The 21,670-nt window shown below is 32.5% G+C and overlaps 3 protein-coding genes across 3 annotated transcripts; all 3 read right to left on the bottom strand.

Annotated features, from left to right (window-relative positions):
• Window positions 1-1,791: 1,791 nt before the first annotated feature.
• Window positions 1,792-5,829, bottom strand: LOC115874088. The gene is made up of 4 exons (XM_030889153.1): window positions 5,748-5,829; window positions 3,161-3,484; window positions 2,854-3,017; window positions 1,792-2,400 (listed from the first exon to the last, which is right to left on the bottom strand). Exons 1-4 carry the CDS (start codon window positions 5,827-5,829, stop codon window positions 1,792-1,794), a joined length of 1,179 nt encoding a protein of 392 aa, XP_030745013.1.
• Window positions 5,830-8,037: 2,208 nt separating this feature from the next.
• On the bottom strand, window positions 8,038-12,355 carry LOC115874070. The gene is made up of 2 exons (XM_030889132.1): window positions 12,247-12,355; window positions 8,038-9,569 (listed from the first exon to the last, which is right to left on the bottom strand). Exon 2 carries the CDS (start codon window positions 9,470-9,472, stop codon window positions 8,906-8,908), a length of 567 nt encoding a protein of 188 aa, XP_030744992.1. The 5' UTR covers window positions 9,473-9,569; window positions 12,247-12,355; the 3' UTR covers window positions 8,038-8,905.
• A 430-nt stretch (window positions 12,356-12,785) lies between these two features.
• On the bottom strand, window positions 12,786-14,464 carry LOC115874069. The gene is made up of 5 exons (XM_030889131.1): window positions 14,113-14,464; window positions 13,991-14,055; window positions 13,719-13,826; window positions 13,493-13,667; window positions 12,786-13,416 (listed from the first exon to the last, which is right to left on the bottom strand). The coding sequence occupies exons 1-5, from the start codon at window positions 14,138-14,140 to the stop codon at window positions 13,346-13,348; spliced, it is 447 nt and encodes a 148-aa protein (XP_030744991.1). The 5' UTR covers window positions 14,141-14,464; the 3' UTR covers window positions 12,786-13,345.
• Between the last annotated feature and the right edge of the window lie 7,206 nt (window positions 14,465-21,670).

Here is a 21,670-nt window from a genome sequence, read left to right as displayed (position 1 = left end):
TTAGGTTTGCACTTAAACAAAATTCTCAAGTTTTTTATTCTAGGAGCTACAGATACCTGACGCACTATTGCCGGACCCTGTATAATACTTTGAATATAAATATAATACCATATTATACATCTCCCCTTACAAGTTTAATTTTTTTGGTTTTTTAACTACACGTCAATATCTAGAGGTTTGAACTCTTGTATTATTAGTCAATAATGGTGATTCGAATTTTAGCAAGGGGGCATGCATTTCTGGTGTCTTATACTTAGAATCATCTAGCTCAGAATGACTATTTTTAGGTATAGTTAAAGGGGTAACATCACTGTCAGTAGAATTAGAATTTTCAGTTTCAGACTCAAATGAATTATCAGTTAACTTAAAAGGGTTTTCTGATGGTTTAATATCAATGCGGTTTCTTCTGACAGTGTTGCCTCTACAGTCTTGTAATATATATGATCTAGGACTATCATGTAACTTTTCAATCTTTGCCGGTTCCCAAACATTATTTCTGTTATTTAATACAGTAACATTGCAGCCCTTGTTAAGTGGTTTTAGACTTTTAGCATTTTTATTATAGTGTTGTTCATTAATTTTGCGTTTAGCAAGAATTTTTTCTTTTACATTTACACACAACATAGGCTGTAATAAATCACAAGTAATTGGAACTTTAGTCTTAAAATTTCTGCTATTTAACAGCTGTGATGGTGAATAGCCCATCCCTTTTAATGTACAATTCCTATAATTTAATAGAGCAGAACATAAATCACCTTTTCCTTCCTCCAATGATTTTTTAAGAAGTTTTTTTGCGATTGCTACAGCTTTTTCAGCCAATCCATTTGATTGTGGATATTCTAGGCTTCGAGTGACAAGAGTAAAGTTCCAATCCTTAGCAAATTCTAAGAATTTTACACTATTATAAGGTACATTGTCAGTGACAAGAATATCAGGGGCTCCATACCTGGCAAAAACAGGTTTCATTTGAGCAATAATAGCCTCAGCACTTTTATTTCGTATAGACAAAATCTCAAGCCAGTTTGAATAAGCATCGAACAAAACACAATAACTTTGAACAGCATATGTGAAAATATCCGAACCAACACGTTCCCATGGCCTTTCAAGTATTGGGTATTGTAAAAGTGTTTGCTTAGGATTTTTTCTAGAAAATTTTTCACAAATTTTACAGTTTTTCACATACGATTCAATATCTACTGTAATACCAGGCCAATAAAATGCTTTTCTGGCGTGCGATTTTGTCTTTTTCAACCCTAGGTGGCCTTCATGTAAAAGTTTAACTTTAGGTCTATAGCAAATATGTAAATTATATTTTTAAAAGCTTAAGTCTCATTCTTAAGATTCTTGGGGAAGCAGACTGTAATTCTTTTTTGAAAATTGATTCCAAAGGTTTGTGGTCGCTGTAAATTTTAGTAGGCATACCATAAATAAAGTAATGAAACTTTTTTACAGCAAATACAATAGCCAATGCTTCTTTTTCTATCTGTGCATATGCTTGCTCAGTTTTGGTTAAACTGCGCGATGCAAAGGCTACTGGCTTGCCTTCTTGTAAAAGACAAGCTCCCAACCCATCTTTAGAGGCGTCTGTCTCTATTTCAATGGGGATTTTTGAGTTAAAATATGTCAAAACAGGGGAATTGGTTAATAAATGTAGTAAATTATTAAAAGAATTTTTGCATTCTTCAGTCCACTCAAACTCAATATCATTTCTTGTTAAATTTCTTAAGGGTGCAGTTATTTTAGAAAGATTTGGTATAAACTTGCCTATGTATTTGACCATGCCTAAAAATCTTAAAACATCTGCCTTACACTCAGGAAGTTTCTTTTTCCTTTTTCATATTTTTTATTAGTTTCAACACCTTTATGTGAAAAGATTTTGCCCATAAACTTAACACTTTCTTTTTTGAACTGAATTTTTTCTTTGTTAAATTTAAGGTTATGTTTAGTAGCCTTTTCTAATACACATTTCAGGTTCTGGTCATGTTCAGCCTCGGTGGCACCTGTAACAATCAAATCGTCAAAATACAGTCCTACTCCAGGGATATCTCCAAATATTTCAAAATTTTTCTTTTGAAAAACCTCAGGGGTTGAACATATACCGAACGCTAGTCTCTTAAACCTAAAACGACCAAATGGTGTACCAAAAGTCATAAGATCTGCACTTGGGCTATCCAACTCAACTTGCCAGTACCCATCCTTCATGTCTAGGACAGTAACAAAATTTTTGTTTGTCAGTTTAACAACAATATCATCACATGATGGAATGAGGAAGTGTTCTCGTTGTATAGCTTGGTTCAGATCTTTTGGATCTAAACAGAGACGAAGGTCACCGTTTGGTTTTTCAACAATAACCAGGGGGTGTACCCACTCTGTAGGTTTATCTACTTTTTCAATGATATCCTTGGACACAAGATCATATAACTTTTTTTCAGAGGTTCTAGTTAAATATTAGGCACTCTCCTAATAGCATTTATTTTTGGTTTTGCATCTTGTTTTTAATGTTATATGATGTTGTGTAGGAATTTTCTAACCCTTCAAAAAGATTTGCATATTGACTAACTACATCATCTAACGTTTTAAAAACGCTTGGTTTATTTAAAGAGTCTACTCGTTCAATCAGTTTTTAATTTTAAACATTCTTGCAACCCTAACAGAGGAATTTTACTTTGGGCACTAACTACAACAAAAGGAACTTTCTACACACTCTTTCACTTTGCACTCTAGCACTACTTCACCAAAACATTGTAGTTTAAAATTTGGGTCACCGTAAGACATTAATGTAACATTTGTCTTGCGTATATAGGCAATCTTAGGGCAATTTTTCTTTAAAACATTTAAAGGTAGTGTGCTTACCTCTGCTCCCGTGTCTAGCTTGAATGTCATAGGCTTACCCTTGATCCATATTTCCTTTGTCCACATAGTTTCTGTGTTACTTTTACTTCTACCACTTGAGTTGATTGCACTTATGTAAAACTCATGGTCACTTTCTTCAGTTGACTCGGACCTTGACTCTTTGTCTACACAATTAACTTTCTTCTTATAGACTTTATTTCTATGACTTTTCTTTCACTTTTATTTGGACACACCTTGGCAAAATGGTCACGACCTTGGCATTTTGCACAGGTTTTTCCAGCAGCAGGGCACTTATTTCCAAACTTACGTTTATAACCACAACTCTTGCAAGGCTTATTTGGGTCTTTATCACAAACTGGTTTAATAAAAGTTCTGGACTCGGTTCTGGATGTACTAGCTCTTACAGCATTTAGTCTTGATTCATTATCTAATGTCTTCACTTGGTCTTTACTAGTTTCTGTGGCTCTACAAACATTTATTGCCTTCGTCAGCTCGGCCAAGAAGCTATCGAAAGATTGACCTTCTTTTTGTACAATCGTATTAAATTTTGCCCTTTCAAAAATTACATTTTTCTGCGGAGCACAATGATCTTCAAACTTCTTTTTTATTTCTGCCAAAATCTTATCTTTACCTGCCTCACACGAAAAACTATTAAATAAGTCTAGACCATCGTCACCAATTAAGGACAAAAAACAAGCCAAATTGCTTTTTTCTTCTTTCTTGGTATTCTAGTCCGGTGGCCTTTGAAAACAAGTCAAACTTTTGAGAAAATCTCTTCCAGCTCTCTGAGATATTCCCGTCTAGCAAGAGCGGGTCTGGAGGTTTAAAATAGTTATCCATTTCTTAAATTTTCTGTTTACAAGCGGCACATACAACAAGCAATGAGCTCAACAGAAAAAACCAGTCGAAAAATTACTATTTTTCACACACTCGATGCGATACATATGTTCACTAGCAACCTGACACCATGTATAACTCGTAAGAGATATAGTACAATTCTTTTAAAAGTTCCTCAATATGGCCGACCTAGTTACGAAAATTGGTAATTTTTTTTTAATGAAAAATAAGTTGGCGTTACCGAATTCAGAACTTATATTCTTTGGTTAATAATATTTTTCGGGATTGTCAAGTTGACGTTAAAGCAGTTAGGTTAAAAGTTTGGTTATTAGGTGGTTGTCATAAATAAAAACATTGAATTATTCAAATTATTTAAATAAGAATAAAGGTATTTTACCGCAGATCTCAAGAGATTTTATTTAAAGGTATTTTATAAACTTTCCCAGTGAGAATATTAACTCCATTTTTTCTTATATATCAGTTAAAGGGACGTAAGAACTATAGAAAGTGAATTTTTGTTTTCATGTTTTAACGAGAGGATGATGGGTTTCATTGTTATAGAGTTGTTAGATCGCCTAATTTCTCTTAATTTGTTTATATTTCATTACAGTTAATCAGAAACTGAATCAATTCAAAAGTGTACAAAAACAGCTACATATTTTATTAAAACTCTTATTTAAATAGTTCTTTTATATACTGTTAAACTGTACAAGTCTTTAGCAAAAAAGTTATATATATATATATATAAGGTAATACATTATGTATAACTTATGAAAGTTTCTATATAAACTTTGATTCTTAGACTTACGATTGTTTAACTCTACGGTACAGATGTATAGACTCTACAGATCTAATATACAATATGAAACTTCTATTACTTGTTTTTAATCTAACTTATATTCCAAAATTATTTATATATTTTATATAATAAACTATATTTATAATACAGTTTAATATTATTTATATTAAACTATATTAATTTTATTTCTTAAGCTAAATATCTCATAGCTACTCATTTCACTCATAATAAGGAAAAAAAGAAATGCTTAAAAACTCATTAAATATGCTTTATTTAAAATATCAACATACAAAAATAGTCATCCATAATCCATGCAAACTGCAAGAATGAATATAAAGTAATATTTACAACTGTAAGTTAGAGTGCAGCCCAACTAATACAGATTTATTGTCATGCCATTCATGTTTATTATCATAATTTAATTTTTATTAATAATATACCTATTTTGGTGTCACTAAGTTATTTATAAACCCAATACTTATAAAATAAAAATTAATACTTACCACTAACTGACCAGATTAAGCCCAATGTCACTCTTATCAGAAAAGCCAAAAAATGTTTTTAATATTCACTTATTTTAAATTGCCAGAAAAACATTAGAAAGTAACTTAAAACTAGGTTTGGAATCAGAAATGACTTGTACACCTAATAAAAATGCATATGCATCAACTAGAGAAGTATAAAGAATTTGGTTAAGTATAGAGCGTACTATAATACGTAATTTTGCTTATAAAATAATTTTCCTTTCAAACGAGCAGTACCTGTAAAACAAATAAATAATAATTTTTGAATCAATAGGTTACTTCAACACATTCAAGACAATTTAGATAAATAATTAGTATATGCATGTATATATTTTATTTACAATGTGAAGTACTGCTTTAAGATAATGTGTTAGAACATCAACTCTTTCAGAAGACAATTCATTAGCAAAGAACTACAGGGGTAATAGATGATCTGGCAACATCAACCACTCCATTCAAAAATTCTAAGTGAATTAATAAATCAAATGTTACATATAAAAACTAACACTGCTCTACAAGCTTGGCAATAAATAACGTTTTTTAATTATGGGAACTACCAGACACTATCCAAATACTTGTTATTTGTTGGTATTTTGAGAGATAGACGTAATATTTTGTCATTTAGGCTAGTGGCTTCTCATCACCAACCTTTTTACATTTTCAAAGCTTTTGTGAAACTCTCTCTCATCTCTGATCTATAAATTACTCAGTGTCCCCAAGCTTTTTTAATATACTTTTTTCTTCTGTCTCCCTCATGTAGACTTGCACTGAACAATCACACAGGAGGTGCCTCATTATTTTCACTGCATTTTCCATTATCAATAATGAATCTGTATTTTCCAGTTAGGTCCATTTTTCAGATCTATGCAGATTATGCTCAGTAAAGAAATCTGTAAGGTGCTGTAGGAAATCTGTTTAAGTTGAGGTTTATAAACTAAATGTTTGGCTTGTCTTTAGCTTGGGGTATGGTTGTAGTAGGAATCCAATAGTGATGGGTTGTTATTTAACTATCTGTTATTTTATAACAATTATTTAGAAATAACATAACGCAACCGTTACTACTTCTAAAAAATAACAGATATAAAATAAAGACACGTAGAGATCGGCCGCTCGTGAAACGAAAAACGAAGTCGGCGCTCTGCACCGCCCCGAAATTCTATGCTGCTCGAAGCAATTCCAAAAACAACTAGTATGGATGGAAAACCTGTTATTTCGTCAACCATCGATACAGGCGGCGAGACAACAGACAACGGAGTGGGGGAATGCGCTACGGCGAACGTAGCTGCTTCGGTCGATCCCGTCGACGGTCGTATTGCGCTTATAACAGCTTAAAAATAATAGGATATAAAAAAAGCAGGTTTTTGAAACAGTTGCGGGCATAACGCCTGGCGGTCGAGAAAACAGGAGTGGGAAAGGAAGGCTGCTGCATCGGTCGATTGTCGATGGAAGTTCGAAACAGGTTGGAGAATAACGCATCAGTTGTTGTAGATATATTGTTTTTCAACCTGTTACGAGCATAACGGGCGGAGGTCGAGATATTATGGCGCTGTATGTTTCAGTACGTTATTAAGTTTCAATATTTAGGTATTTATTTATTCTGAAAAAATTTTCAGAATAATATTTTAAGATTTTTTTTAAAAATGTATACAGGGTGTTTTGAAAAATCTGGTCATTGATTAATCACGATCCTGCTTAAAGCCCTTGACGTAAAAAGCTGATTTTGGAAAACGGATTGACTTTAGGGTGCAGAGGTTCGATAAGAAGGGATTTTCGAAACTCGAATTCAAAGGGGTGAAACCACCCTCAAATAATAGAATATTTTTTATTTAAAAACCGGTGAGTTTTCCGGAAAACTCTTAAACACGTATATTTTATTTCGTTGTTTTTACATATTTTAAGATTTTTAAAAATATATACAGGGTGTTTCATAAAATGTGACCATTGAGTAATCACGATTCTTAAACTGCTTGACGTTTAAAGCTGATTTTGGCAAACGGATTGACTGTGAGGTTGAGGTTCGATAAGGAGGGGTTTCTCGAATCCTAAATTCCAAGAGGGTGAAAACGCCCCTCAAATATTACAATACTTGTTATTTAAAAACGGTTAGTCTTTCAGGAAAACGCTTGGACACATAATTTATTTTGTTTTTTTTACATATTTTGAAATTTTTTAAAAAATAATACAGGGTGTTCCAAAAAGTTGAGTAATTGATTAACCACGATTCTGCTTAAACTGCTCGACGTTTAAAGCTTATTTTTGGCAAATGTGAGAAAATTTTATCTAGTTTGTATGTCAATAGAAATTCTTGCTTTGCTTTATCATCACCATTACAAATTATTAATTCGACGCGGACAAAGTCGCGGGTACACGCTAGTTTAAGTGTAAAACTAATTCGAACTCTAGTGTATAGTTGGTTTACTTATGAAGAATATACTACACATTTTCTTATATTGCTATTTTTTGACCACAAATGGTAAAATTATAACTAAGAGCTTCTTGCCCGTCGAGTGAGATGCACCCTGTACACTGCTACGCAATTCAGGATCTACGCCGATCGAGGGGCAAGGCGTAGGTAGATCGGAATGTATACGTATAGACGAGTGGCGGAATTTTGGCTTTTTTATATCGCAATTTGTAAACAGCGCTTATTTGTAAACAACGACCGTTTTTAGAGGGGTATTTTAGATAACAATCGATATTTGGAAATTTTTAGACACCCTGGAAATACTACCACCGAGCATGTCATTGTAGCAACTTGCAACTGCGTTAATACGCCTGGCGGCGACCGCTTCATACTCTTTCAGATATTTAGCAATAAAATAAAGAAACCTGTTATTTTTAAGCTGTTATTTTAAGCTGTTTTTTATAAATAACTATAACAGTTTCAACTGTTATCTAAAAATAACAGTTTTGCCCATCACTAGAATCCAATATTTAAAGTAATATATTGTTCCCGACTGCTAAAAATAATTTAACACTATTCTGGATGTGGTGACAGAATTTATAATTTTCACATCACATAATGGTCACATCAGGCTAATTCCACATGTAACAAAAACTAATCTAAAATTTGACTCTAAATTGGATGATAATCATTTCTCAGTAATGGAAAGATACATGACATTATTTCCTTGGGTCTTAGTTCGATAATTTAATTATGCATTTGTTAGAATGACGATATTTTCAGAAAAGATATGCTATGATGTGAAATATACTAAACTTATTTTGACAGAACTTACAACAATGAAAATAATATCTATACTTTTCTAGCGGGTTCATTTCTTCAAAAAAGGGTTCTGGGTTTTTCGCTACTGGAAGAAAATCTACCAAATAAACGGTAGTCTTTGTAAACACCACTGCTTTGATCCAACGGAGACCAATTTGTCATTGTATTTTAGTGAACAAATTTGCCTACTAAGAGAGAAAACCAACAAAATATACTTAACCTTTCAGGAGGTAAGTATATCTCCTCCCGTCGTCAGAAGCAAAAAATACAAAGAACAAAGAAAGAAAGTATTTAAAATATCTAAATACAACTATTCAAGAGCATGTTATTTTTTTAGCAGAAAGGTCTATTATAAAATGTTGACGTTCTTACAACAATGGTTAAATTTGAAAGCTGTAAATTAAATAAGTTGATTTTTCTTTTTTCAATTACAGATTGTTAGATCTCTAAATGTTTACCTTAACAGGAGAGTGAAATTTCATATTTGAAAAAGAAAGGTTAGTGTTACTATTGGTATCAATAAATGATAATGGCTTGAGACTAAGAAATAAATATTAGTCAAATACAGTATGATCAAAATGGAATTAGCCAATGTAATCGTTCATTTTTCTGTAGCTTGCATTTTCTTTAAAGAGAAATAAAAAGATCTTTCATCATTTATCCACCTCATTCGTCATTTGACACATCAGAGTCATCATCTAGATTTATGATGATTGGCTTCTGGACACTAACTATTAATTTCTCTTTCTCCCATGTGTCCTTAATTAATTTAGTACAATGGCCCACATAATTTGCCCATTGTTCCACAGTGACTTGCTCCAAAGCTGCTTTCCAGCATTCCTCTGGGTTTTTTATTTTGAGAATATGCTGGTCATAGTATCTTTTTGTTTGACTCCATACCAACTCAATAGCGTTAAATTGGCAGTGGTATGGAGGCAAACGCAATACTTCGTGACCAGCATCTTCTATAATTTTATTTACCGCAAATACTTTATCATTTTTTGGGATTTTATTAATTACATCCCATAACACACCCAATGTAGAATGTTCTGGAAAGCTAATGTTTTTGGAGCGAAGCCACTGTTGAATATCACTCTTTTTCCAGGTTTTGGTGGGCCATTTATCTAGTTGACGACTGTGATATGCCGCATTATCTAATATTATTAATGAAGGTTTCTTCAAATTTGGTAATAATTGTTGATGCAGCCACTTTTCAAAGTTAATTGAATTCATGTCACCATGATAATCCCCCTGGCTTGTCTTGGATTTAAATAACAAGCCAGCATCCTTTATAAACCCTTCTTCAGATCCAGCATGGAGAACAATGTATCTAAAAAAGAAATTAATAATATTATTATAGTGTAAATTCTTATTTGTGAAGGAAGTAAAATATTAACATGTAGAGCACATTATCTATTTAATTTATATTTTTCTACTTCTGCATGATATTGAATTAGGCAGAACTTACTGAAAAAAGGGTACTAAGGGTCATGCCTGTTTATAACAAAATTTTAAAATCAATTTCATGATTACACATTAAATTCAAAAACTGTAAAACTACATCCTCGTGAAATTATGGGCAAAACGTTTGAAATAAAATAATTATTCTGCTTTTTTTCTTTCTTAATAGAGATATACAGGGTGCTACAAATTCGAGGTACGAGCATTGGTATCTCGGAAAGCCTAATAGATACGAAGATGGCTAAATTGTGGCAAAGTTGCGCCTTGGAATGTTTACCAACATGCTTTATCAAAAGTTTCAAAAAACTTCAAGGATTGCTGAGTTTTTTTTAGAAAAACGGAATTTTTTTGAAAATCAATTTTATTTTTTCCTGTTGTTACTTTTTCAGAGACTTTTTTACAGAAAATCAAAAAACTAATTGAACATTCTCATAGCCACTTTATCAGGGCTATCTGACAGTATTTTTAGATTTTCAAATTATCTGATAATTTGTGAGATACATAGGCCAACTTAATTTTTTTAAATACGGACCTTAATTTTTTATTTAAGATTTTGAAAGAATTCAGTCTCCTGAGTATAACGATATGCCACAGTTTATTTTTTTTTGTTTTAGATACTTTAACAACAAAACTGTTTAATTATTATTTAATATAATTTCAAGCCCGACTCTGGATTTTTAAATTATTTAACCTGATTATATTCATGGCAACAATAAGGAAAATCGAGCCAATTAAAAGATTTAAATAAATAATATCCATGTCAGCAATTTAAAATATATCATTTTTAACTTTTTTTGTGAATTTGAAATCTCAATGTATGATCTAATAATATACATAATATTAATCGTAGTTATTATAAATACCTCAACTCCTACAAACAAATTTCTAATGCTCTACATGTTTAAAAGGGTTTATTTAATACCACCCTCCCTATTGCACACATTTATTTTTCGTTTAATTTTATGTATAGCCCTTTCAAAAGATCTTATACTTTCGACTTCCGAATGCATTTTGTACACTTTGTTGTAAATGATGAGGTACCTATACCTATATTGATTTCACTTTAACAAATGATGTCAACACACAGGTTCAGGAACCTCGCTGGCCATTATGCTACTCCACCATTCCCAATCCATCGTCCGAGGAAATTATTTTATTGTTTATATTATATTTATCTTATTTTTTTTTTGTTATTTTATTGTATTTGATTTTCCGTACTTAATGGTTTATCTCACGTCATTGTTCAGTTTTAAAACTCCTCAATATTGTAACAATGAATAGATTAAATATTTAAAAAAAAGCAAAGCCGGACTTGAAATTAGTTTAAATAAATTGTGTTCAAATTTCCGAAACAAAAAAATATTAAGTGTGGCACATCATTGTATTCAGGAGGCCGATTTCTTTAAAAATCTGAAATACAAAATGCAGGTCCGTATTTAGAAAAATCAAGTTGGCCTCTGTATCTTACAAATTATCAGATAATTTAAAAATCTATAATACTATCAGATAGCCCCTAATAAAGTGGCTATCGAAATGTGCAATTAGTTTATTGATTTTTTTAAACAGTAACGACATGAAAAAAATAAAATTGATTTGCAAAAAATATCGTTTTTTCCAAAAACTCAGCAATCCTTGAAATTTTAGAACTTTTTGATGGCATCTTGGTGAAAATTTCAAGGCGCAACTTTGCCCCAATTTAACCATCTTCGTATCTATTACGGGTTACGAGATACCAATGCTCGTACCTCGAATTTGTAGCACCCTGTATATGTTACGGTTAAAGCCCGATGTCCGGTTAATGTCGACATTAACATGTTAATGTTTGGGTTAGGTTATGTTTTTGGCTGTTTTGTTGTGTGTTATTCTCGAGATTAACCGGGTAATGTCGACATTAACCGGACATCGGACCTTAACCGTAACATATACACAAACAATATAAACTAGGGTTGCCAACTTTCAAAATAAAAAATGGAGGACGAGAGGGTAAAAAAGTAGCACAGGTGAAACATTTTTGAAACCTCGCCCAAATGTCTAGAATTTACCAAAAAGTTATGTTAATGGTATGCAATTGATCGTCTCTCTTACTTTCTTAACAATATATATACTCAAAATTTGTTTAAATAAAACTAACCATTTTTAACAAAACTTTTTTTTCAAAACAAGATTATCGCTTCCATTAAATATTTCTTTTACAAAAATATTTCTTCATCATATTTTCTGTACAAATGAGTGAATGAACTAGCGGAAAGACGCAGATTAACAATTTTTTAAAGCATTGGATGGCGATACACAAACATTTTTAGATATTGAGTTTGGTATGTAAAAAACAGGACTTTTTCAATACGCGAGACAAAAAGAGGACAGTGAGATCAAAAAAGAAAACTGTCCTCTGGAATAGGGACGGTTGGCAACCCGAACTTAAACACCACTTGCGTGATTTTTTATTATAATAACTTAGAGGTTAAGTTAGAGTTAGCATGTATGTTGGAATTATATATGCACTTGTACCCAGTTTCAGATGTACATATAAATGTAATGCTTTATACCTATGTCCTTCTCCAGAGGATTTTCTTACAGATCTTACATCATCATCCTGCCATGATCTTCTAAATGAACCATTTGAAAATACCCAGGTTTCATCAATATATATGCAGGGTTTTTATTTATACCCAACTCTTCATTCGCAATAAATCTATGAAATTAATCAGTTAACTAGGGTTATAAGTTACAAAAAAAAGTACCTTTGCAGAAAATTTCTTCTCAAATGTGCTATGTGAGGCAACTCCATTAAAGCCCTGCGTTTGTCATCTTTTGTAAAAAAAAACCAATAGTTTTAAGAGACGACCAAGGCTGGTCGTACTACCACCGTAAATTTCTTTTTCCATTAAGCTGGCTTGAAGGGATTTTATAGTCACTGGTAAATCTAAATAAATATGTATAAATACAGCAACCATGTCTCATATGCTATAAGTTAAAGTGTTACACCACATAACATATAATTAGATTCCTGCTTTTGACATGTGCCTTATGCACTTTGGTTAAAATTTCTAGACATTACCTATTAAAATATTATTTACATATTATAATTAAAAGTTTAATGGTATTATATACTAAATATATTTTACTATAAATTAAATACTATGCAACTGAAAAATGGTTAAATATATTATATTATCACCTAATGATATTGATAATTCCTGCAAGCACACATGCCAAAGGCACAACTCTATTTTCATGATTTAAGCATAGATAATGTTAGAAATAGGTATAGTTATGAACACATGCACTAATAATTTCTACATGAATTGGAAACATGGGATATGAGCCATGCATAGCATTGTTGTCAACATATTCTCTAATTAAATTCTAAATGAAATAACTACATGGAATATGAGTCATTCATAATATAGTTATAAACACATTATCTAAGAAATTCTACATGAAATAACTACTTGGAATATAAGCCATCCGTAAAGTTATGAACACATTTTCTAATTAAATTCTAAATGAAATAACTATATGAAATCTAATTTTTCTAATCTCTTTTTTTTATAAATGCACTATCTGAGAAATTCTACATGAAATAACTTGGAATATGAACCATGCATTTACTAACTCATTACAACATACCTGTTGTTTGATATTCTAACTATATCTATTACAAACCTTAAGTGTTTTAAGTTTATAATTGTATTTCCTAATTTTTTTTGTGTATGCTGTAAAGTAAAAACAATATACTTCATAAAATATAAAAACAATGCAATATTAAATAGATTCATAAAAACTACTTACAATTATTGTACATATTGTATATTTCACATCTTATTTGGTCTTTGGTGCCATTCCCAACATCAGCTGTCTTCAATTTCTTCTTCTGTCTTAAAGTCTTCCCAACTAACTCGTCTTTTGGACCTTCTTTATATTTCGAAACTGACTTGCAGCTAATTTGTAAAGCCCGTGCTGTTTCCTGAAATATAAGTTTTAATCTACATATCCTAAAAATATGACAATTACAAACCTGAAGGGGACTTATATGAGGAAAATTCTTCACAAAATAATTGTAGACATTTTTTACAAATATCTGGGCTAGTTTATTCCCACAAATTTGTGGATGAGACATAGCTTCCTAAAAAAAATTAAGTGCTTTACACATTTTGAATATCTTCCTGGCTATTCCTGAGTTCTTGAGCAGTGAAGATTATTTATATATAAACAAAACATCATTCTTAAAGGTGATTACAATGTCATCACTTTGTTTATGATTAATGCTTCACTTAAAACTATTTATACCTGATCCATTTGATTTTCATTATCACTATCCGAAATATTTGGCAACGGATTATTGCTAAATGTTTCTAAAAATATTAAATTAAATAAAACTAACAGAGATGCGTTATAGGTTATGATCTTACCTTTAAAAAAAAAGCTTGTACTGGCCATATTATTAAACTACCGAATACTATAAAAATACAAACAACACAAACACAAAACGATAACTATATAACAAGAACTACAAGCTAAATTAAAGAACACAGAACAAAATCAAATAGAAAACTCAAAACACAAATATTCAAAATCACAAACACGGGCCGCAGCGTCGATCGTCGATCAGAATAATCTACCACAGAAGAAATGCAAGGAAGGTTGGAAGAATCGATTTGAGCTATGGATTTGAATCTAGGTATTTTTGGTTTTCAAGCCTTCCATTCTGAAGTCGGCCATATTGGGAAGTTTTACGTGAATACAAGTATAATAACAATAAACTAAACATTTGATTTTAATAATTACGTTTTATTAATTATTAAACAAGCCATGTGTTACAAGTTTATAACTTACAATGAACTGTGAACTGTCTAATGTCGTCATTTTCGGCATTGACCGTATGACATAACAGAAATTTATTAAATTACTATAAAGAAAGTTTAACTTCAATTAATGAATGAGATACATATTGAAGATACATTGAAACATAAAGGTAGAAGTGCCAACTTGTCATATAGAAAATACAAGAATGATATAAGAATAAAGAAAATATTATAAGGATGATATAATATATATTTCTTGTATTTTCCATATGACAAGTTGGTATATATATATAGATCATGAAATAGGATGAATATTAGATTCACACCGACCTGTTACACTTGATACCTTTGAACTAATTGTTTGTCCAAAATTAATTGTTTTATCATCTTTGAATATATTTTGAAATTCTTCAAAGTAGGGCCATAAAATTTGACCTCTTCCTGTAGATGTCTTACTATTATTGTCTAAAATTGTTTTGAAAGTCTTTTTCAGATTTTTAAATTTATTGTCCAATAAATCTTCCGAGACTGTGTACCCCTTCTTAGCAAAAACTTTTTTGATTTTTAGCCATAATAATATTTTTTTAATTTTTGGATCCCTAAATTTCTCTTTTCTAATTTCATACGCAGATAGCAGTAGTTTTATGGATGCACTCCAATTTACAGTAAAGTTATCATTTTCATCATTAACCTAAGCTAAACCTAGAATAAAAAAAACTAAACCTAGAATAAAACTCAATTTTAAATTAATAAAACATATACAACAGACCTTCTGTTGGTAGCGAAACCTTTTCATCATGAGTTGTATCATCCACATTAATTATCCCTAAATTGCTTGAATTTTCTGTAAAATACTGAATTGCAAATTCAGCTGAAATATGAACACACATAAATATATGTACCTTTAGAGATTTATTTTACATTTTCACTTACCATTACTTTCTAGCAGATCATGTGTTTCTGCATCTTCAAAGACATTGTAAATAATATTATTGAAAGCATATGAACAAGAAAATTTATTATAGTTATCCATTATCTGTTAAAAAATATTCAATATTCATGCAGGTACAACCAGACAATCCGCGGTATAATCAGATAAGCAATTGTCAGACTAAAATGAGGAAACTTATGAGGAAACAATTATTTTCTTAACACCCACATTTAACAGAATTTTAAAATTTTAACCTTGTAAGCACAGCGTTGAATCCTGTGAAGCACACACAGAGACAACAAAAAATGTGACAGGTGACAATTATGACGACCGGTACGTAAATAAACCGGAAACAAAATACGGTAGGCTCCCCAGTGATCGGTGACCACAACCGGTGAGTTACCATTGGCATTCACTTTAATTTTCTGCACAGGTGGACTAACCGGTGTGTTTACTGAATGCGCCCATTTTGTCACTATTGCTTGTCAGAACATCTGATGATATGCAGACTGTAGAATGCACGAAAACACTGTGGTTTAAATAAAACACTGCTTACTTGCCGGCTATCGTATATTAACTGAACTTGTCTTTAGTTTAGTTTAGTTTAGTTATTAATAGTATAGAAGAAAAGTATTTTTACAAGTCAGAAAATATATATATAAAATGATAAAAATTGATAAGAAGTTAGTTTCTACAGATTTTTTTTTGTTTTGTTTTTACATTGCAAAATCATTATCATTAATACACAAATTTGATAAAATAAAATTTATACAATTAAACAATAGAAAAATCATTAAAACGTTAAAATTAAAACAAATATGTGTCAATTATATTTATATGTTATAAATGAACAGAACTAAAACAAATGAAATTATAGACTAAAGCTGGAACTGAAGTACTCCTCAAAAGAAAAAAATGCATTCATTATAAGGTAGTTTTTGATTTCTTTTTTGTATTGATTAAAATTAAGAACCTTGATTCTAGCTGGTACCAAGTTATAAAACTTCATGGTCAAATATCTTGAACCATTCTTGGATCTCTCAAGCCGGCAAAAGTCCTGTACAAGATTGCTGTTGAAAGATGGCCGACTAATGTTGTTCAAAGATGGCCGACGGTGATGTTGTTCCTAACAAACCGTCCGATAAAATATTGGAAAATTGTAGTGAAAAACTGTGTTTTCATTGCAAAAAATCAACAAAAAACTTTATAAAGTGCGGGAAATGTGTGAAATATTACCACTCTGCCTTATTCAAGCTGCAACGCAAAAATCGACAAAGTGTCGCCATGTACCGGAGTACGCCTATGAAGAGTCCTGGAGCCACGAAAAGGATTTCTATGGGATGATAATCAAACTCTTAGAAGAAAAGAACATTTTGTAGAAGAAAACAATCATCTGATTCAGGAAGAAAACAAAGATTGATAAATCAACATGAAACATCGAAGGGTGAGGTTAGGAAGCTGGAAAACATCGCGCCAAGAACTCTGTGTACGTAATAAACTTGACACACGACCTGGACTTAACCAATAAAAGAGAAGAAAATAGAAGTAATCAATCCAATTCTGATCATGTGGCAACACATGTCAATGTCAATAACGTCAATTCTGACAGCAACAATGACGTATCTAAAAAGTCAAAACAAGAACAAAACTTTTCCCTAAATAAACGGATAATGTAGAGGTTTCGGGGTGGAAAACTGTTAGCCCGAGAAACCGTTCCAAAAAGGGTAACAAACCTGATTCTTTGCAATTAGTCAACACAATGACTAGCACCTCAAGTACATCAAAGGCATTTCCACAAGAAAATTAGGCCAAATGCTAGGCCAAATCCTAAGAAAGGTGAAAATAATGATGACTTGTTAAGAGTTGCAGTCAACTCAAGAAATGCGTGGATATTTATTTCTGGTCACGCCCCCGTTCCAAAAAGAGTAACAAACCTGATTCCTTGCAATTAGTCAACACAATGACTAGCACCTCAAGTACATCAAAGGCATTTCCACAAGAAAATTACGCAAAATGCTAGGCCAAATCCTAAGAAAGGTGAAAATAATGATGACTTGTTAAGAGTTGCAGTCAACTCAAGAAATGCGTGGTCTTGCTCCAGACACGAAAGCTGATAATGTGACTGCCTTTCTTAATAAGTACAAATTGGATGAAGATTGTTTGTGTGAAAAAATGGTCACCAAAAAGGATCGTTTTTATAGCTCATTCAAAGTAGCTCATTCAAGCAGGTCCTCAACTGAACAGGGAGGCGGTGACGTCTCCTAATTTATGACCTCTTGGAGCAACCATCAACCAAGCATTTCTTCGCATTCAACGACCACTGTCTGCCAGGAACTGACAGCTGAGGACTCCAAAGGACAAATTGAAAGAGTCGCTTTAACACGAAAGAAAGCGGCGCCGGCGGCGGAAAATCAAATATAGGTAATTCCATGTAAAAAAATACTTTACTGTTTCACAGCGCTCTTATAATACATCAAATAAATTTTCTAAAAAGTGTTTTAAATTCCCCGTCAAAAAATACAGAAAATGGCTATCTTGATTTTTTTTAAAAATAATTTTTAGGCGAAAAGCTAAGGGGTGTTCACTTTATACTGGATCACCCTGTACTTACATTTAAATGTAACTTAAAAAGTAATTGAAAATAATTAAAACCATAAAATATAACATTATACAGGGTGGCCCATTGAAAACAGGCATAACAGGCATAATGTTCACTAAGGGAATTGGCAACAGTGAATAGCAAATAAAATATGTAGTTCTATATCAAACCTTGAATAACATTAAACATTAACATTAGAAACCAATAAACAAAAGTAAAACATTCCAAACAAAAATAACTTAAGGACTACAAAAACATTACAGATTGACATTAAGAAACAAGATTTCGGAGAGGCGCTTTCCTTTCAACCGATTCCGAAGATCTGTTAGGACTAATACCGCCTTTGAGAAGGTTCTCTCTGATGGCACAGAAGTCGCTACAATGCATAGTTCTTCATAGCTAATCGATGTAGACGTGGATATATCTGTTTCCGCTGAGCCCATCATTCCAATGGATTTTGAGCTCTTGGCTGTAAAGATTCCTCTAGGTACTTTGTCACTTCCATAATAGCAGCAGTTCTTGGATTAGGGTTTTGAACAAAACTTGAAGCCTTTTCATCGAAATTGATCTGTGGCTTGCCTGACTGTTAGAATTCGGATCTTCAGTTATAGGCTGATTGTTTGACTCGAGACTCACACTATTTTTTTCTGTCATAATAATAGTGGCAGTCACTTGTGAAATTAATGACTGTTTGGTCTTTTCAAAATTTGATTCGCTAATAAAGCCATAGCGCTTGAAACGGGGATCCAGTAGGGTAGCTTCTGAATATATTTTATCTTCTTCGACCAAACTAACTTTTTTGCTAATTCCTTCACTTCTAAGGGACCGTTTTCGTTTATTTCGAGGTAAGCCTTGCAATGCTTTTTCAAAGCAGAACTAAGTAAACTCACTTTTGAAATAATGACTTGTTTTTCACTACTCGTTTCTATAGTTATAGTTACATCCTTAAAAACTTTCAGTAAATCGCATACACCCTCCATTAGTAAAATATCATTGTTGTCTATGTTTGGTAGGTTTGGATAATTTTTCGCAACAACCGATATGAGCGAATCTTTCACCTCTAAGAGGCGGCTGATCATATAGAAAGTAGGGTTCCACCTAGCGAAACAGTCTGGTTTTAGTGACAGAGTGGCTTTACCTAATTGAGAATAAGAAAGTATTTTTTTGTTTGCATTTCTTTAAGCTTCAAACTCGCCTGGGAGCTCCTTTTGAAAAATTCCAATTTTTTTTTTTAATTTCAGCTTGTAAGGTAGTTATATCTGTTAGACTGGATTGCACAATGAGGTTTATGGTATGTGCAAAACATCGAACATGCTTCCATCCTGTTATTTTGATAGCACTAACTACACTGGCGGCATTGTCACTCGCCACAGCAACTATTTTTTCCTGGATGTTCCACTCGCGAGCGATTCTCTGTAACTCGTTGCTCAAGTTTTCCGCGGTATGACGATCACTATATTCATAGCAGTCTATTAAAGTAGATTTTATTTCATTGTTCACAATAAAATGTGTCGTAACACTTGTATAAATTGTATTCATACAAGAAGTCCACTGGTCTGTCGTTAAACAACATGAGTCAACCATATCCAAAGAGTTTATAACTTTTTCTAGTGCCATGTGGTATAATTGCGGTATTAAAGTATTTGAAACTGGTTTTACGCGACGGAACTTGATAATTTTGGTTTCAGTTTTTAACAAATAAACGAAAATGTTCACTGTCTACTAAGGATATTGGCAAATAGTTTTTAACTAATAATTTGAGGCTTGCTAGTTTTACGAGTTGAGGCAACTGGAATAGAACATTCTTCTTCAGTTGGTAGTGCTGCCGGTAGTGCCGGTGTATTGGCGCTAGATGTAGACGGACTATCATTTACTTCAACCCTTGACGTTTTGCCGCTTAATGTTTTTCTTCGGCAGTTTGATTATTGATGTCAACAGTTGGGTGGACTAATTTTAAATGGCGGCGCAGATTATCTGTTGCTCCTCATTTAATAGACAACAATTTTGAACAAAAGTTGCATTTCGCTTGATTCACACCACGTTCAGTATAAAAGTTCCACACTGCACTTCTTTTTTTGTTTTTGGCTTACATTTTAAGTAACTATTACTATAAACTAATTTATGTCGTAATAATAATATTCACAAGAAAACCCGTTAGTGAAAAATGAGCCCTCTGCCCTATGAAGGTAATACCTACTAATTTCTTTCTATATTTTTTTCGGAATCGGGAGTGGATAAGTTACGGCTTCTAATCAAGAAAATATTAGTTTTCCTCTTTATTTCTTTAAATGCGAAAACAAAGATTTAATTATTTTCAAGCAAGTCATAAATGTTTAAAATACCTACACAACGACACCTGGCCCGTCCGTCCGCAATTCAATTAATACTCCATCTCTGTCTCAAGTCGAGCGATGCCGCACCTTGTCGATCCCACGGCGGCTCGGATGTTTGCACTGATCCTTGAACGGGCCGGGGTTTAATTCGAGCGACGCGACGCGACGCGATACGTGAAAAGAGTTCGTTTTGTTCGTTTTTCACTTCAATCTTCAACGATCCGATCGTTGTTTAAATGTACGTTCACACAAAAAGCGATTAAGCGTTGGGCGATGCTATGCTATGCCTTTATCGCTTGCTATATTTTCATCGTGTTCAAACAGAAGGCAATGGAAAACGATTTAGTTAGTAGTTTGATGTGCAACAAGCACCATGGATGCTACAAACTTGATATTATTCTAATAATATTTTCTATCTAATTCTCTAGAATTAGCTTTTAAGATACGTTTTTTTTAAGATTAAAAAAAAGGCAATGGATACATGAAATTAGTCGAGATCGGATGATTGATATACGGCGAATTTCATCATTTGTTTCCCGAATTAACCATTTACCCTGATAAATTTCGACAGTATTTACAGTTATTAAATTTCGACAGTATAAGAGTGGTCTGTGTCTGAAGAATAAGAAGGCGAAACCAATGGTGTTCCAACAGCTTTGTTTGTTTGAATCTGTTGAGGTTGCACCGTAATATTATTTGGATAACATAAATCGGCCATCGTGGCTTCGTACAGTGACTCCTGCATCTTGAGCGATCTAAAGACGCGGGTGATTAAAAACAAACATGTTTGAAAATCAAACCGACACGCGATATCGCATTGCATAGCATCGCGCGAACTCGTGCGCTTTTTGAACACCCTCACTAAACATGTTTATTTTTTGATTATGAGTTTAAAATAAACGCGACGCGTCATATCACATAGCATCGCATCGCATAGCTTTCTGTGTGAATTTACATTTAGGTTCAAATTTAGTAAGACACGCAGGAGAGGATTTTGTGTTTCGGGTCATATAATTGATAGGGTCACGTAAGGTAACCGAGTCAATCACGGGTCTTTCTAAATATTCAAACATTGTAAACGAATCATTCACGAACGACACATCTCTATTTGTCAATGTTTACTTACCTATGAAACGTACCTCCATCCTCTTTTTTCTCACTGCTTCTTGGGCACATGAAAGCACTACAATTCACCATTATAAATAGTTCAAAAGTTGGCTAAAAGATAATGATTTCCATTCAAAACATCAAAAAATAATCACACACTGCATTCTCTTTGTTTGCCACGTTCGTAATGGCGTC

Source organism: Sitophilus oryzae, unplaced genomic scaffold (assembly GCF_002938485.1).
Source record: "Sitophilus oryzae breed Bouriz unplaced genomic scaffold, Soryzae_2.0 scaffold_1218_pilon_pilon, whole genome shotgun sequence".
In the NCBI taxonomy this organism is placed as follows: Eukaryota; Metazoa; Arthropoda; class Insecta; order Coleoptera; family Curculionidae; genus Sitophilus; species Sitophilus oryzae.
This window is presented reverse-complemented; position numbering and strand designations above follow the sequence as displayed.